The sequence below is a fragment of the Pezoporus flaviventris genome, unplaced genomic scaffold (genome assembly GCF_033815535.1).
Source record: "Pezoporus flaviventris isolate CSIRO_AGI_PZ_B2104156 unplaced genomic scaffold, CSIRO_AGI_Pfla_v1 ptg000002l, whole genome shotgun sequence".
NCBI lineage: Eukaryota > Metazoa > Chordata > Aves > Psittaciformes > Psittacidae > Pezoporus > Pezoporus flaviventris.
The window spans coordinates 24,525,428-24,542,460 of record NW_026892550.1 but is presented as its reverse complement, the minus strand read 5'-3'; the positions used below and the strand labels follow the sequence as shown (position 1 = coordinate 24,542,460).

Genomic DNA, 17,033 nt, shown 5'->3' with positions numbered 1-17,033 from the left:
TTGCTAAGCTCTAGTAAATACAGGATTGTTATTTGGAGCAGAAACCTTATACACAGCCCAAATTTCAAGTGTATTCCTTTTCTCTTGTTATGAAAATGAGCCCAGAGCTGTTTGAGATGTAAACTTTTTAAAAATTGTAGTTTGTCTGCATCCACTCATGGAATCATTTAGGTTGGAAAATGTCCTCAAGAACGAGTCCAGCCATTAACCCAGCACTGCCAAGTCCACCATTAAACCATGTCCCTAATCACATCTACATGTTTTTTAAATACCTCCAGGAATGGAGACTTAACCATGTCCTTGGGCAGCCTATTCCAATTCTTGACAACCCTTTTGGTGAAGAAGTCTTTCCTAATATCCAATCTAAACCTCTCCTGGCACAACTTGAGGCTGTTTCCTCTTATACTATTGCTTGTTACTTGGGAGAAGAGACTGACCCCCAGCTCCTTACAACCTCCTGTCAGGTAGCTGTAGAGAGCAGTGAGTTCTCTGCTAAGCCTCCTTTTCTCCAGGCTAAACAACCCCAGTTCACTCAGCCATTCCTCATCAGACTTGTGCTCCAGAGCCTTCACCAGCTTCATTGTCCTTCTCTGGACCTGCTTCAGCACCTCGGTGTCTTTTTTTGTAGTGAGGGGCTCAGCACTGAACACAGTACTTGAGGTGCAACCTCACCAGTGCTGAGTACAGGGGGATGATCACTGCCCTGGCCCTGCTGGCTGCGCTATTGCTGATACAGGCCAGGATGCTGTTTGCCTTCTTGGCTCCCTAGGCACAGGGTGAACATTACAGGAATTAGGACTACAGTAATTTTGTCTTCATGACAGGTTCAAATGACAGATAAAGAGGCTGTAGCATAAATATGTAAGTGTGGTAAGGGGTTGTACATTGGACAATGAGAGTGACTAGTACTGAGTGTGCTGGTACTGGGCACAGAGTTATTCTGAAAGAGCAACAGCACATTAGAAACCTGAGCTTCATGAATGTGTGATACACTGACTGAATTCAAGGTATGATATAAATGTGCATGTTAAATTCTGACAAACTGCAGCTGGCCAAAGTGTTCAAAAGCCCCACCAGATCTAGAGAGCTGAACTCTAAGGTTAAGCCAGAAGAGACTGCTGACTTCTGAAACTTTCAAGATTCAGAATATCTTCTAGCTAAAATCATATATTTAATATTCCTAGAGAAGAAGTTTGTTAGATTAGTGCATGGTTCTTCCATAATCTGTATGGTAGGATTTGTTTCTGTCTGGTAGTGAACTGCATCAATTACAGAAAAGTACACAGTGGAAGCTTGCTATTTCTCACTAGAGGAAAATAATCTAATGCCAGTTGTGACATTCACTGCTCCTACTTGGCAGACTGTGGAGACCCAGACCCTTTATTGGCAGTTTTGACATCGTGTTGTATAAAGCAAAAGACATTTTAAATTCATTTCTTCATGAACTATTGTGCATGATGCTTGGATGTGAATAGTTTTCATGTGGAATCATAAGCTGTAGATAATATGTCTACTTTTTATTTAAAAGAATGGTTTAAAAGAATGGCTTCTTTATGACAGAAAAATGTGAGAGTCCAGATTTGAGAGGCTGTTTCTCTTACAGAAATAAATTATGTTGTGGTTGAATATTTTGCTGCAGCTTGTATATTTGAAAAAAATTACTTCTCTGAACACAGTAGAACCAAACAGCAGGGATCGGTTCACTGTTCCAATCCCTTTTTACCTAGTGCTCAGCCCAAAGAGCTCTTCACACTCTTCTCAGGGCTTAGTTCTTGGAAATTTCAAGAGCATGTCCTTGGCATATGGCTGCTTATGTCTCAACTTTGTGATTTCTTTTGGGGATAATGCTTCCAGATTACATGCAGTGAAGTCCTCCCTGACCACATATGCCTGGCATATAATTTGTTTTGTTTGATGATGTGATTATCTTTTTAGGGCTGTCCTGGGTTCAGCTGTAACAGTTATTTTTCTCCTTAGTAGCTGGTGCAGTGCTGTATTTTTGACTTTAGTCTGAGAACAATGCTGATAACACACTGATGGTTTTAGTTGTGCTTTAGTTGGATAAGGGCTGTAGTTATTTCTTGTGTTTATTGAAAATAAGGTCTCGCTGCTGTACCTTCTTGTTTTAGCACAGTGTCACTGAATCAAAAAGAATTTTTTTCTCTTGATTATTTTTGTCCAGTTGTAACTAAATACTCTCTATCTTCCACATTTTCTGAAAAGAAAATTATCACTTCTCAAAAAAATCCTTGAACTTCACATGCCTTTCCAAGCTCTGTTGGAGAATCATAGAATAACAGGTTGGAAGGGACCTCACAGATCATCCGGTCCAACCTTTCTAGGCAAGGCATGACCTAGACTAGATGTCCCAGCGCCCTGTCCAGATGAATCTTAAAAGTCTCCAGTGTTTAGGAATCCACCATCTGAAGAGATTATTCTAATGGTTGATAGTTCTCATTTTGAAAAATTTTCCTCTTGTGTCCAGTTGGAATGTCCGCAGGGGTAACTAATCTTTTCCATGTGACTCCTTGTAATGTGTGTTTGAGTGATGATTCCAGAGCATTTACCCTGGAGACAATTACCAGCTCTCCTGAAAAATGTTAGAATTAGTTAGAATTGGGATTATCTAGTGGATACATGCTTGTTCATGTGTCACTGCTGGTATTTATCTCTTTGTCTAAATTTTTCCTCCAAAGGCACTGCAAATCAAGTGCGCATTACCACTACAGAGAAACTATAATGGCGTGCATTCCTGATGTGACCACAGATGTACTGAATGTACTGGAAAATCTAAGCCATGTGCATTATAGTAAAACCATCTGAGTGTACAAAACGAGTCACAGAGAAAAAGGTACAGTTTTGTAAACAGGGCTGCATCGGTCAGGTTGATATACTTTCACACGTGACAAGTGAATACCCAGGAGGTGAGAAAATCAGCTACTCTGAACATAGTTTTAGGAATCCATCTGTTGAGATTTGGTAGATGGTTGAACTGGTTTCACAGTTCCAATTAGCTGTGAACATATAAGGGAGTGAGGAAAAAGCATCATCAGTCATTCATTCTACATGTATCTAATAATGCATTTTAGGGGGATAAATCTCAGAAACCTTCCTGGGGCTGCTGTCCATATCCATGTGCTGTACTCCCCAGCTAGATTACTGGAATGCCATCTACAGAAGATTATGCAGCCAGGTCCCTGGAAAGCCTCAGATAGCACAGGCTGAAATAAACATATTGTTCTACCATCCTCAAGATTGACTTCCCGTTGTATTTCAAGATATAGCAACAGATAAAACACTGTATATCTCTGAAAATGACGATGAAAAGTGCTACTAATTTTTTTTAAGTGAAGACAGTCTCTGTCTCACGCTATGAAAGAACTAGGAGGTATCAAATAAAATTGCCTTTAGAGCAACCAAAACATGGTACTCTTCATACAGTGCATAAGTAAGGTGTAACACTTCATAACATGCTAAAATGTACATAGATCCATGAAACAAAAGGGCACATTAACAGATGAAAGATCTATGGTTGGTCACAAACTACAGCAAGTCTTTGACTCTCAGATGGAAAAAGCAGGAGTATTTTGGAAAAGTATTGTGACATAGCCTTGCCCTGTTCTATTCTTCACTTGGCATCTGATTTTAGCAGTTTCTGGAGGCAGCATTAGGAAATAAATAGGACTTTTCATGTGATTCAACGCAGCCACAATAGCACAGTGGGACATGGAGGAATTCCTGTATTCTTTTGCCTGCAAATTTTCATCACCTGCTCCCTATACCCTATGTACTCTGTGGCACAGTATATGCATCTTGTAGCTGTCAATTCTAAAATGTTCTTATACTAGGATCACAATCGGAGAATTAGGAAAGTTGGCAACTCCTTCACCCCAGGAAACTTTCCATTTCTCTGTTTCCTTATGATGCAATGCCCTGTGGGAAAAACAACACAAAAGACCTTTCACTTCCATTGAAGTTAAGGGTCCTAAAAAGGACACATGGGAAACTCCAAGCTAGAAAAGAAATAGGCAAAGAATCAGAAAGCAGGCAGAGGTAATGGATGGGGGAAGCAGAATGGGAGGAAACATAAAATTAAGGGACATTATAAAATATAATGTGGAATTATTAGTTAAGAATGAGTGCTTGAGGAAAATAGTTTTTTCAGCTCTTGACTGTTTTCTCATATGGACCACAACCACAATCCTGAAAAAGATTTTGTCTCCTGCAAAAAGTTACTCCACAATTTCTGGTTTTGAAGCTGATTGGTATCAATGTTCACATACACAGGTAAGCTCTCTCTTCTTTCCACTGCATTAAGTGAAATGCAGGGCATATTGACCACAATTTTTCAAGTGTGACCATCCAGCAAATTCTTTATCCACCGAGTGGTCCACCTGTCAAATCCATGCCCCTCCAGTCTAGGATGCTGTGGAGGACACTGTCAAATGCCTTACACAAATCTATGCAGATACATAGGTGGCTCTTCCCTTATCCATCAATGCTGTAACCCTGCCATAGAAGGCCACCAAATTTGTCAGGCAGAATTTGCCCTTAGTGAAGCCATGTTGGCTGTCACCAGTAAGCTCCTTATTTTCCATGTATCTTAGCGTAGTTTCCAGAAGGAAACTGCTCCATCATCTTGCTGGGCTCTGAGGTGAGACTCACTGGCCTGTAGCTCCCCACATCTTCATTTTTCCCCTATCTAAAAATGGGCTTATTTTTCCCCTTTTCCAGTCAGTGGGAACTTCACCAGACTGCCACAGCTTCTCAAATATGATGGCTTGGCACATTCATCTGCCAGTTCCTACAGGACCTGCGGTTGCATCTCATTGGGTCCCATGGACTTGTATACCTTCAGATTCCTGAGATGATCTCAAAACTGATTTCCTACAGCGGGTGGTTGCTCATTCTCCAAAGTGCCTGCCTTGGGCAGTGTGGCTAGAGCTCCTGACAGTGAAGACCAAACACAGAAAAGCCACCTAATGCCTCATTCTTCTCCATGTCCTGGGTGACCAGGTCTTCTGTTTCTTTACGGAATGGGCCCCCGTTTTCCCTAGTCTTCCTTTTATCCCCAATGTACCTGCAGAAGTTTTTCTTGTTGCCCTTGACATCCCCAGCCAGATTTGATACTGTCGGGGCTTTGGCTTCCCTAACCTGATCCCCGGCTGCTCAATATCAATTTTTAATTTTTCTTAAAATTCCTTCTGATTTCTGCTGGGTATGAAAACTGAGGGAAGGAAAAACTGATTTAATTCTTCCTTTTGTTTGCATATAACACACAAGATAAGTAGAAAGATGCTCACTTTAAGTAAGAAGAAATGGAGAAGTAGATTGTGATGGAGTAAGAATGGATAGGAGCAGAATAGGATAGAGATGTATTAGGAGAGGAGAGTCAGAATGGTTTATAAGTGCTAGAACATACTTTTCTTCACAGCCCAGAAATGAATATAGGACTCTGGAATCTTTGCTTTTCTGATCTATAGGAAAAATGGACAGATAAAATACCTTTCCTGTTTTTTACCTTTGTTCTCCCAGGCCAAGTTGGCATATTTAGGTCTAGAAGGTAGAAGCCTGTAACGGCTGCTCTCTTAGTACCAGTGAAGATCTGTTCTGATGGAGATCTGTAAACAAATCAAGATGGTTCCTTTAATGTTTCTTTTTGATCTATCTATGCTGTTTTCTTTTCCAAACATGCAGGAAATTTTATAGAAGCCCGAGTTAGAAGAATGTAAGATTTCCAAGTCAGTTAAAAGTTGCCTTTCCAATCTCAGAGAGCTTTTCTTGTATGATGAATTACAATCTTCTGATTGTGTTATCATATTCTATTTTTACATGACATCATTGTCTGTGGGATAAATGCTGGTCTACAGGGAACTAGAGCCCATACTGAGGAAGGCTATTTTTGTTAGGGCCTCCTATAGGGCTTACTGATTGTAGCAATTGGAAAATGCAATGCCTAAGACTGAGCTGAAGAAACAAAAATAACAGCTCATAATAAAGAAAACATGATGTTATATTATAGAATGAGACTCTTTCCCTGTCACTGTTGCAGGGAACTATAATGTTGAGCAAGGCACTGGAATAAAAATTTTCTTAACTGTTGCTTGTATGCTTTCAGTTAACTGGACTCTTCATTTGTATTGCCTGGATTTATTTGTCATTGAAATGTGCTCTTGCAGCTACAAGCAAAGGTAATGGGAGCTATTCTTTGAACGTGTAAAATGCCACTAGAGTCTTTACTCTCCAGGAACAAAGACTATTACACCTGTTAAATCTGCCTGCCCTTGGGACTAAAGAAGCAGCCCTTATTGGACCTACAAAAAGTATAATAATTTCTCATCACAATCTTTCTTTGAGTATAGCGATGTGATATTCTTCATAAATTACAGAATCTCTTGGTGAACTGATGCTGTGATGTACCACTGAGCACTGGATATGCTTAAACATGCAGAGTGTGTTTTTCAAAAGTGACAAATAGCTCCAGTCTGCACTGACCCCATGTGCAATTAGTTATTCAGATTACCATTTTTAGCTGTGGTCCTAGCATAGCAGTCCTTTCTATTGCACTATGGCAGTGGACACACACACACTCTCTCAGCACATTAAGTTTTGGCAGCAGGGGATTATTGCTTTTCAACACATATATGTGCTTTTCTAAGCCTAAAATATTATTTTATCAATTTTTCATCCAAAGAAACAGAAATCTTAGACTTAGTCAACTGACACACACATCCTTGTATGAAAAATGTGTTTGTAGCAGAGCTGGCCCCAGACACAGCAAAGTGATGATCTGGGTCTTTGATCTAATCAGAGAACCTAGTCAGGAGACAGGGCCAGAGACAGGACTGGTGACAAGGTTCCAACGTGACTCCAAGCCTACTTAGGAACCAGGGCCAAAGTTAGGGCTGCAGGCCAGCTAGAGTGTATATATGAGATATCTATCAGGAGCTGGAGCTGGATGTAAGGCTGTGTCTACAGTAGTGGTCAGGCAGGGCTTGAGTGAGACTGTTGGTGGAGGCCCCAGGTGAGGGGGTCATTCAAAGCCATTCAAGACTTATTGGTGCACGTATTGTTCTGGCTTTCACCATCTTTATAATTCTATTCTTCTGAAGACATATAAAATGACATTACTTGTATGTTCTGGGTTACTTCACAACAGACTGTTCTGTTGGAAGAGATTAAAAAGAACTTTCCCTCCTTTTGTAAGTGAAAGTGCCTCCAGAAAAGGGAGTTTAAATGGAATGTCAGCAGTGTGTTAGTTTAGGACTGAACTTTAACTTAAGCTCTGTTTTTGTTTGCCCAAAAATGTGCTTAATCAATACATTATTGTGAATAATACTTCATTGTAAAGAGTAAGTCCTTATACTATGAATTCTACTGAGTACAGAACCAAGTAAAATGTTGACACAAATATCATCATAGTCATTGATTTATTAATGGCTTAATCTGAAATTTATGGAGTGCGTTGCCTTTGTGCTATCATTTACTGCAGTGCCAAATTGAGGTCATAAAAGCTAATGCTACTAAAAATTCTGTAATCGCATATTTGGTGATTTTTCCTTAATTTTAAACTGTATTCTGCATGAATATGCATGTTGATAGATATTTTATGAGGAATACACAATTATGATGAGAATACTCAATATCCATTTTTTAGTTTTGACATGCAAATTATAATTATACTTTCCAGACTTTGTTAAGGCTCAGGTTCAGAGAATAAAGGGAGGAAAAATATGAACCAAATTCTCCTATAGGAATAGGAAAATGCAAATTTAGGCATTTTAAAATGGGAAAATTAGAGTTATGTTGTGGTCAGGGAGGAAGTGATTCTATAGCGGCTGCTGAAAATGATGGTTTTTCATACCTGTGATTTGCATTGTGGTCAAGTTTGAAAGCTACAATTAGAAATTTTTATTGTCCTTGGAATACTTAGATACAAAGTTTGAATTACAATGAAATTTCTATGAGTAGAATTTTGAACTTCCATGAGATTTTGTTGTTTGAACTTGCTGTTCTCACACATGGATATATTTACTAACTTTACATTGTCAGAGTGACAGGATTTTTTTCCTCCATCTCTAAAAGCCATTTCTCATTTCCGGTGTGTATGCTTGGAGTAAAATTATTGGGTTTGGGGTTTTTTCACTGATCTTTTACAAGAGGTGAAACTCTGGTTTGTTCAGCTTTGTCGAGTCGCCTGACAGTTAACTCTGGCTTTTGGAAAAAAACAAACCCAAACAAAACCCACAACCAAGTTTTGTACTGAATATTTGCTTTTGTACTTGCCATCTTTACTTTGCATCCCCATGTATGTCTGTATGCTTTACAGGGACTTTTCTCAGCCAGGGTTTTGTTTTGTTTTTCAGGCAAAGGCTTAGAAGTTTGGTCTGTATTGCATAGACTAAGGTGTAAACAAATTAATGGTGGTCTGCATCCCTGTATTTTAAGTGCCTTGAAGGACTTGAATGGGAAGGCACTTACGAGTTCCCTCCCTCTGAACATAATGGCCCTGCAAGGCATTTCCAGTGGGATACCTAAAGCTGTAAGGGGAAGTTGTCTCTTTGGATATCTTAATTCCTCATATATCTAATAGCAATAATGACTGTCTTCTGGTGTTCAGAGAATTATAAGAATGAGGAATCCTTTACCTCTAGAAAGATGTCTGCGACACTGTTAGGTCTTGACCTGGTAATCTTTTGCCAAAACATTTAGGCTGGGAGGATCCATCTGTTGTAACTGTAGTTGGATATTTAATCTGGTGCATCTCTTTAATTAAAAAAAAACCAAACACACCAACAACCAAAACCAAACCCCAGAGCTTCTTTAATCTCATCCTATGGTCATTTTTTGACAGTTACTCTGTACAGCAGCCTTTTAGAGGTAACGGTAGATTGAACCTCACTGATTAACTCAGCCTAGATAGCTATTTTTGAAATATCAAGAATTAGATGAAAATGCCAGTTTGCACTTGCTTGAATTTTATTAATTTGGGGTTTGTTTCTTAAGAGCCTTGATTAAGACTCACTGTTCTAGCCATCTTTCTTTTCTGCTTATTTCTTCTTACCCTGAGAAATTTAACACACATTCTTTATTTTCTTCTCTTTTGCAGCACTGTGTGGAGGAGAAGAGAGTTTCCTGTGTGCCAGTGGAATCTGCATCCCAGGGAAACTGCAGTGTAATGGCTACAATGACTGTGATGATTGGAGTGACGAGGTCCATTGCAGTAAGTTTGTTAAACCTTGCACTATTCCACTGAAGCAGTGAATTCCTTCAGGGAAACCTAAAAGCTGTTTCTCTTGGTACAGAATGGGAGCTTTGCATAGTATTTGAGCACAATTGGTATTTAGACTCTCAGTTGCCATTGAATGCATTTACCTTTGCTCACTCTGTTTGTGTATTTTTACACATGTAAATACTCAAAAAACACAAAAAATACTCAGCATGTATTTTTTATCTAACAAATTTTATGCCTGGTAGGAGATTCTAAGATTTCTGCAAAAAGCCATGAGAAAATTATGGAGTATTTGGGGCTTTTTATTTTGTTTTATTTTATTTTTTTTTAATGGATCAAAAATATGTATCAGAAGAGCACTTCTGACAATAAACTGAAGACTGTCAATTGTATCTTTTTCCCAGTCCTTGGCATTGATTTTGGGGCAGATGCAAAATCATCTGTTTAGAAAGTTATCTTGGTCTCAACCCTGGATGTGGTTTATTTAAATAAATCCTAGTATATGGTGCAGTAGAAAAGAAAATACATGCTTAGTACCTCAATTTCTTATTTATTTCTCTGTGGTACTGTGTATCTTTAGAGCTCCCATGTGTTTTTCTGTGTTGACAAAAACATCCTTTGGACAAAAACAAGCCTTTGGAAAAGCTCAGGAAATGTACAGTAGGAAAACAATGAAAAGGGAAAAAAAGAAAAGGAAACAAAAAAAAGGAAAATGTGGCATAATGACTGAATAGGGACTATAGTAGGACATGATTGCACAAAACAGCACTGTGCATTCAGACTTTGGAAAATGTCAGACCTGGGGTTGAGTTCCAGGCTCTGCAGTTTGGACTGTCCCCAAAAGATTTGTTCATATTGGTGATTTAAGAACCTGGGCATTCCAAGACTCACAAATCTGCTTTTGAGGAAGTTGCTGATAGATTTTATCTGGAATACTCCAAGGAATAAATGATGGCTGCAATTTCCTCCTGGTCTCAATATGAGTAAGTCTAGAGCTTGCTTTATCTTTAATAGCCTATAATTCATTTAATGGAGGTTGATATAATTTTGATGACATAAAAAATACGGTATGTTTTTATCTGAATTTTTCCTGTCAAGTTTTTAATGTAAGCTAAAGGAGTAAAAAATGCCTATGAGACTGTGTCTCTTGAGTTCCATTAGAAATGGGAAAAGAAGAAATTGGTAATATAACAATAAAATTATTACAAGCATTATAAATTTCATAAGTTAAGATTACCTCTAAAAGAAAGCCTGTGTGTTAAATGATACAGGGTTTATAGGCAGAGGATGTCTTTTATTAGCAGTTGGTGAGAGGGGGTGGAGGTCAAATAAGAAGACCTTCTTGAATTACACAATAGAAATAGCAAAACTGAAGGGTGACTTATTTGCCTGAAATCTTGTCTGATAAAACATGCTGTGTTTCCAGCAGCCCTTGCCCCTCTTAAATTCTTGAGTTACTCCACAGAATAGTTTGGGTTGGAAGGAACCTTTAGAGGTCCTCTAATCCATCCTCTGCAATAAGCAGGGGTGTCTTCATCTAGATCAGGTTGCCCAGAACAACATCCAGCCTGGCCTTGAATGTCTTCAGGGGTGGCATATCTACCACCTCTCTGGGCAACCTGTTCCAGTATTTTACAATCCTCACTGTAGAAAACTAGGGGGTTGGACTAGGTGACCTTTGAAGATCTCTTCCAGCCCTAGCTATTGTATGATTCTATGCTCTGGTTGCAGCACTCTTCGTCACTTGTGCTCCATGGGCTGCTTTTTATTGGGGGTTGGCTGTGCTTTCGCTGTGATTTCGCTGGCAATGCTCAGGCATCAGTCAGCATCTCCTGCGAGAGCTACTGGCTCCTGGCAGGTCTCTGCTCCCCTGGTGTTTCTCTGCCTCAGGAAACCTCCCTATGTGCCAAGGTCTACCACTCTACTGTGGATGAGGCCAGCTCTGGAGCAGCTCATCTCAGTGATTGACCACAGTTAGAGGAACATTTGTACCAAAACTTATTAAGACATGGAAATACACCATTAAGATGCTCAGAACAACATCTTTGCTGTTATGGTGTACTGTTTGTTTTTGTTGCCAAGTAATAATCCTAAAATGTTTTTGGCACAGCAGTGTTTTATTCCTGGTTTAAATTAAACAAACTTTTAAAGTTGTGTTATTTGGAATATTTGGTTTGTTTTTTATTTTCCCTCTTCAGAGTGCTATGAAGAAGAGATTTTTGAGCATCCTGGCAGTTCATATCCCCTTTTATGACAAAGGGCACAGCCACATGGGAAGGCAGCTATGTTCTTGGTCTCATTGGAATTAAGAGGTTTCTTCTTCCACTGAGTTAAAAAAAAGCACAATTACTAAACTTCCATTAATGAAAAATACATGGCAAAAATTACTATTAACCATAAAAATACATTTTCTTCAGGTCCAGGCAGTGTATGCAAGTTATAAGTGTATGAGTAGTTAGAGGAGTCTGTCATCTTTGGCAGTGTTCAAGGCCAGATTGGACAGGTCGTTAAACACCTGGTCTAGTGGAAGGTATCCCCGCCTGTGAATGGGGGCTGGAACTAGATGATCCTTTCCAACCCTAATCATCCTATAATTCCTATAGGAATCATTATAAATAACTGAAGGTTATAATGAATTCATAATTAATTTTATTAAATTATTAATTTTTTCATTCTTAAAACACTTGTCCTTCAATCAAAGTATAGGCCGTCAAATTTAATTCTTGTCCTAGGTTTATTCATAAGTTATTTCAGTTCAGTTTGAAGATAGTTCAATAACTTTAGCAGTGACTGGCATTTCCATAATAATGAGAACATTCAGTACTCCACAGAATGTAGTTGCTGTTCACCATTATACAGTTGGCAATATCTGAGAAAGAAAACAGAATTCTGAATTTTTAGGCTTTGTTCTATTTTGTATAAACTGAACTGTGACTGTTAGTGCTTACACACAGCTTGCCAGTGTTTAGTGGGATTCAGAACAACACACAGAAAAGTTGTTCCCTTCTTATGAAGTCCAAACTGTATTTGCTTATAGGAAAGTTTTGCTCAGCATGGAATGAATTTTTTTTTCAGATTTTGTTGTTAGCCGTGAGGATGGGGGTAATATAGAACATATGAAACAAAAGCAGCAAATTTAGTGTAGAGTAAGCAACATGAATACACTGAAGAGGATAACTAGGTGTAAACATACGGCTCACTTCTAGACTGATTTCTGCTCCATTGGTTGCTGGGAGCTGTTTTGTCTGCACGAAACAAAGACTGTGGGTAATATAGATGGAGAAAAATATTTGGACTCTGTGTTCTAGCAAACAAACTTACGTAGCAATAGGCAGTCTAAGACCAAAAATTACACAGAAAGGCAAGTATTTCTGCTGCTTGAGTCTTGTGAAGAGACCACACGAGACTCCTCATGTTGGCCAGTACAGTGAGGAGAAACTTCTTGTCACAGTTACTTCCCAATGAGATTAAAAGGCTCTTAAACTTAAAAGGCCAAGCTTTATTAGAACATAAAAGAAAAAAAATAACCCTCTAAGAGGAAAAAAAGAAAACCCTTTACAAAAGAAAACCCTTTACAAAAGAAAACTGAAAGAATCAGAATAGAAATGGAGTTGCAGACAAAACTACCTTTGCTGACTGTGGCCTTGAAGGTTGGGTCTTTGGGCTTGGTTTCAGTTAACTCAAGAACTTTCTTTTTTCTCAGCGTATTTGGTTTTGTTTGTTTTTTTTCCCTTGGTAAATTTCTTTATCACAGTGGAGCCCTGTCCATGTGTTTATTTCCTGTTCTTTCCAGCTCTGTTTCAGTCTCTGATGTGCTTTAGTTTTACTTGTTGAACTCTCACTCTGCCTCCTCTGCTCTGTAAATGCTGTAACATAATATAGAGTTGCATGCAAACAGGTAAGTTTCTCAGGGATGACAATAATGGTGCTGATAATTTGGGGGCAGAAATAGATTTCTCTCAGCTGCACACTGTATTTGAGTTACAATAATTCACTCTGATATATGTTAATAAGAGGGGTTGAAAATTGAGGCAGATTGAAAACTGGATGAATGGTTAGGCCCAGAAGGTAGCAATCAGAGGCATGAACTTTACGAATTGCAATATAATATGTACAACAATCTGATATAAATTATTTAGCTTCATGCTTTGCTTGAAATCAAACAATTCAAATTAATCATTGTTTCTGTAGGAAATAAATGTAACAAAACTGAATGGGTAACCTCAGCAAGAAGAAAGGCCATATGTATCCTTAAAAACCTATTTTGCTCATTTGCACTCAATCTCATTGATTTAATTGTCTCACCTCTAGTGTATAAACAAGTGGTCTGGCCAGAATCAGTTGTCTGACAACAAAACCCACTAGGCTTTTGTGTCCTCATAATGTTTTGTTTGGCAGCAACAGTTTACTCTTACGACAAACATTTTACAGTCTTAACAACCCCGTATCACCTGGGTTGTTGTTGATCTTTGGGTTGACTGGGGTCTCAGTCAATTTGAAGATGATACTAAATTGGGTGTTAGTGTTAATCTGCTTGAGTGTAGGAAGGCTTCTTGGAGGGATCTGGACTGATGGGCTGGATTGATGGGCTGAGGCCAATTGTGTAAAATTCCCCAAGGTTACATGCTGGGTCCTGCACTTGGGTTACAACAACCCCATGCAGTGTTACAGGCTGGGGAAAACTGCCCCGCAGAAAAGGACCTGGGGGTATTGCTCAGCAGCTGCTGAACATGAGCCAGCTTGTGCCCAGGCAGCCAAAAAGGGAAACAGCATCCTGGCCTGTATCAGCTATAGCATAGCCAGCAGGGCCAGGGCAGTGATCATCCCCCTGTACTTGGCACAGGTGAGGTTGCACCTCAAATCCTGTGTTCAGTTCTGGGCTCCTCACTACAAGAGAGACATTGAGATGCTGGAGTGGATCCAGAAAAGGGCAACAAAGCTGGTGAAGGGTCTGGAACACAAGTCTGATGTGGAATGGCCGAGGGAACTGGGAGTGTTTAGTCTGGAGAAGGGAAAGCTCAGGGGGACCTCACTGCTCTCTGCAGCTACCTGACAGGAGGTTGTACTGAGGTGGGGTTGGTCTTTTCTCCCAAGTAGCAATCCAAGACGAGGAAACAGCCTCAAGTTGTGCCAGGGGACGTTTAGATTGGATATTAGGAAAGATTTCTTCACCAAAAGGGTTTTCAAGAATTGGAACAGGCTGCCCAGGGAAGTGGTTGTGTCACCATACCTGGGAGTATTTATAAGACATATGAATGTGGTGCTTAGGGATGTGATTTAGTGGTGCACTTAGCAGTGCTGGGTTGACGGTTGTACTCGATGATTTTAAGGGTCTTTTCCAACCTAAATGATTCTATTTGGATTCTTGTTGCTTTATCTTGTGTCAGGTTGTTATTCATCTTCTTGCTGCATGATTATTTAAATGAAATTGCACTTCCAGTGTTCTGTAGCAAGTAACATATAGCACACCTTTAAATCCTGTTCTGCTTCTGCTTCTGACACCTTCGTGCACACATATATTTCCTTTCCTATTTATTTAATACTAAGGTTAATATTTTTTTATCCATCTCCAAGTTTCTTCCCCTGTTTTTGTTACAAAAAGACATCTGAAGTAATAGCAGAGGAGCTTGCTTTGTCTGCTGCTTCAGTGTCAATTCCATAACCTGGTGGGTGCAATGCTGTGCTTATCTCCTAAGACAACAGGATGAGGTGACAAGAGATGAAGCCCATTCACCTCAGTATCATTGGTCTTGAAGGCACTACTCAATCAGGTTTGGTTCATAATTCGAGATCAAAAAAAAGTAAATGTATCCAGAGGCATCCTGCTGGGATGTCCAGGTTCCTGTCAAAGCTTCCCGCATCTGCAGTCCCAAAATACAGGACTTCTTATATTTGTTTTAGATATTGCTATATTGGAGAGATGTCCTTGGGTTTTAGTTATGGCATACATTAGGGTCAGAGTCGTCTGTCCCTTTACAGGTGACTTTATCTGAGCTAAATGTCTAAACTAGCTGTATGGAAAGTCAGTCAAGGGAAGCAGACACTTCTGATGCATGATTTGTCTGATTTGAAGCAGATAATTTAGATGGCCTGTGTGCTTTATAAACCAAATGATGTAGATGTCTAAAGTTACATAAGTGAATCTTACAGCTGCGCCTCCTTAGTTTTAATGTTGAAAATTATATGCGTTATGAAGTGTAGAAGTCTCTGTTTTTAATGTTTTTCATATCTATTAATAATTCTTGCTAGAATCTCCTTTCAGGATTCTGCATCAAGAAACCAATCACCAGTCTTTTTTTTTTCCTGGCTCTTGACTTGCATTTTTCTCTTCTTCCCTTTGATGGGCCATAATAAGTATGCAGGCAATAGTTAGGCTTTAGAAAAATCCATGCCTCTTTTTGAACATATAGTTTAATTTACTTAGCTGTGTCACTACTTTCACAGCTGCAGCCTAAAACCGGTATTTAGGATTTCACCATGTTTCCTTTATCATTTAGTCTGTGACTTCGTGCAATGTAGGTTGCCAGCTGAAGAATTGGAATTCAGCTCAGCCAGCTATCACATAGGAATCTGAACAGGAAAGAAGCTGTAACAAAGATCTACAAATGCATAACTTATCAGTGCCAAAACTTGGGTCTGTCAGAAGGATCCTGATGAACAAGTTTTTATATGTAATGTACCAAATGCAACAGGCTCTCTTACAGCCTTCTGGCTGCACTTAGACGCATACTTTCTTAATACATACACTTGCTTCCTTTTCCTTCCTTTATGACTTTCTCAATCATACTTCTCTTTCACTGAGGGTAAACAAGATGAAGACCATTTTGGTAATAAAATACAAATGAAACTGTTTACACACATGGGCCACTGCATGCCATACCCTGGGGTAGAACATCTTGTTGAATTAAGGTCTTATTTACTCCTTGAAGTGGCACAAAATGTACATTGAGTCTGCACATATGTCTTTAAATATACAGCTTTAAAATTTAAAATCCCTATATCTTTTAATGTAAAATCTTGAGTGTTCAGCTGAGGTGATTCATGGTCAGAAGGACAATATGATGCAATAGTGAAGTGGTGAAAACAGGGTATGCGTGAGTAGAGACAGAAGGATTGCAGAATGCAAAGGTTTGACCAGGGTTTATTTGTGTTTTGTGGAGTATACAATAGGAATTAGTATTTAATTGCATGAAAACTGAACTTCTACCGTCATTGTCTTTTGCAAATGGCAGCTGCAATGTGCCCATCTTATTCTGATAGAAGTAACTAGCTACCCCATCCAATATATTATTGCCAATATCTTGAAGGATAATGTATGTCAAGACTGTTAGATTTTCATCAAGTGAATCTTATTTCCTTGCAAGAAAATTCATATTCTTTTTGTTTACCCTGTCAATGTGGGCAGGACAGCTGCTATACCCTAAAGGACACTGTGCAGCTACATAGGAATGAATGTAAACAGGAATGAGGGTATGGATAGAAATAAAACAATAAACTTACCCAGAGGAAACAACATAGAAAAAGACAGCTTTTTTTTTCATTTGCATGAGCAGCAATACAAACACAGAAATTGTCAGTTACAAACTGATTGGTAAGGATAAATATTGCCAGAGTACTTCATGCCATTGCAAACTCAAAACAAGTAATACTTAGAATTTTGCTTTCAGCAGGCTGTTTTTCTGCTGAAAGTGTTCTGTTCTGAAACTAGAACTTAAACATTTTCATTTAGTTTGGGGTATTTGGTATTTACTGTTCTATGCCTTTTGTTCTTGTAAAGTTAAATTAACTATTGACTACAAAG

The 17,033-nt window shown here is 39.0% G+C and overlaps 1 protein-coding gene across 2 annotated transcripts in view; it reads left to right on the top strand.

Moving 5' to 3' along the window:
* Positions 1 to 17,033, top strand: part of CORIN (corin, serine peptidase) — a 144,298-nt gene that overhangs the window by 66,181 nt on the left and 61,084 nt on the right. For both annotated transcript variants that reach the window (XM_061472008.1, XM_061471999.1), the window contains exon 6: positions 9,110 to 9,223. In XM_061472008.1, coding sequence (XP_061327992.1) covers positions 9,110 to 9,223 — 114 coding nt within the window. The remainder of the gene's footprint in view (positions 1 to 9,109; positions 9,224 to 17,033) is intronic.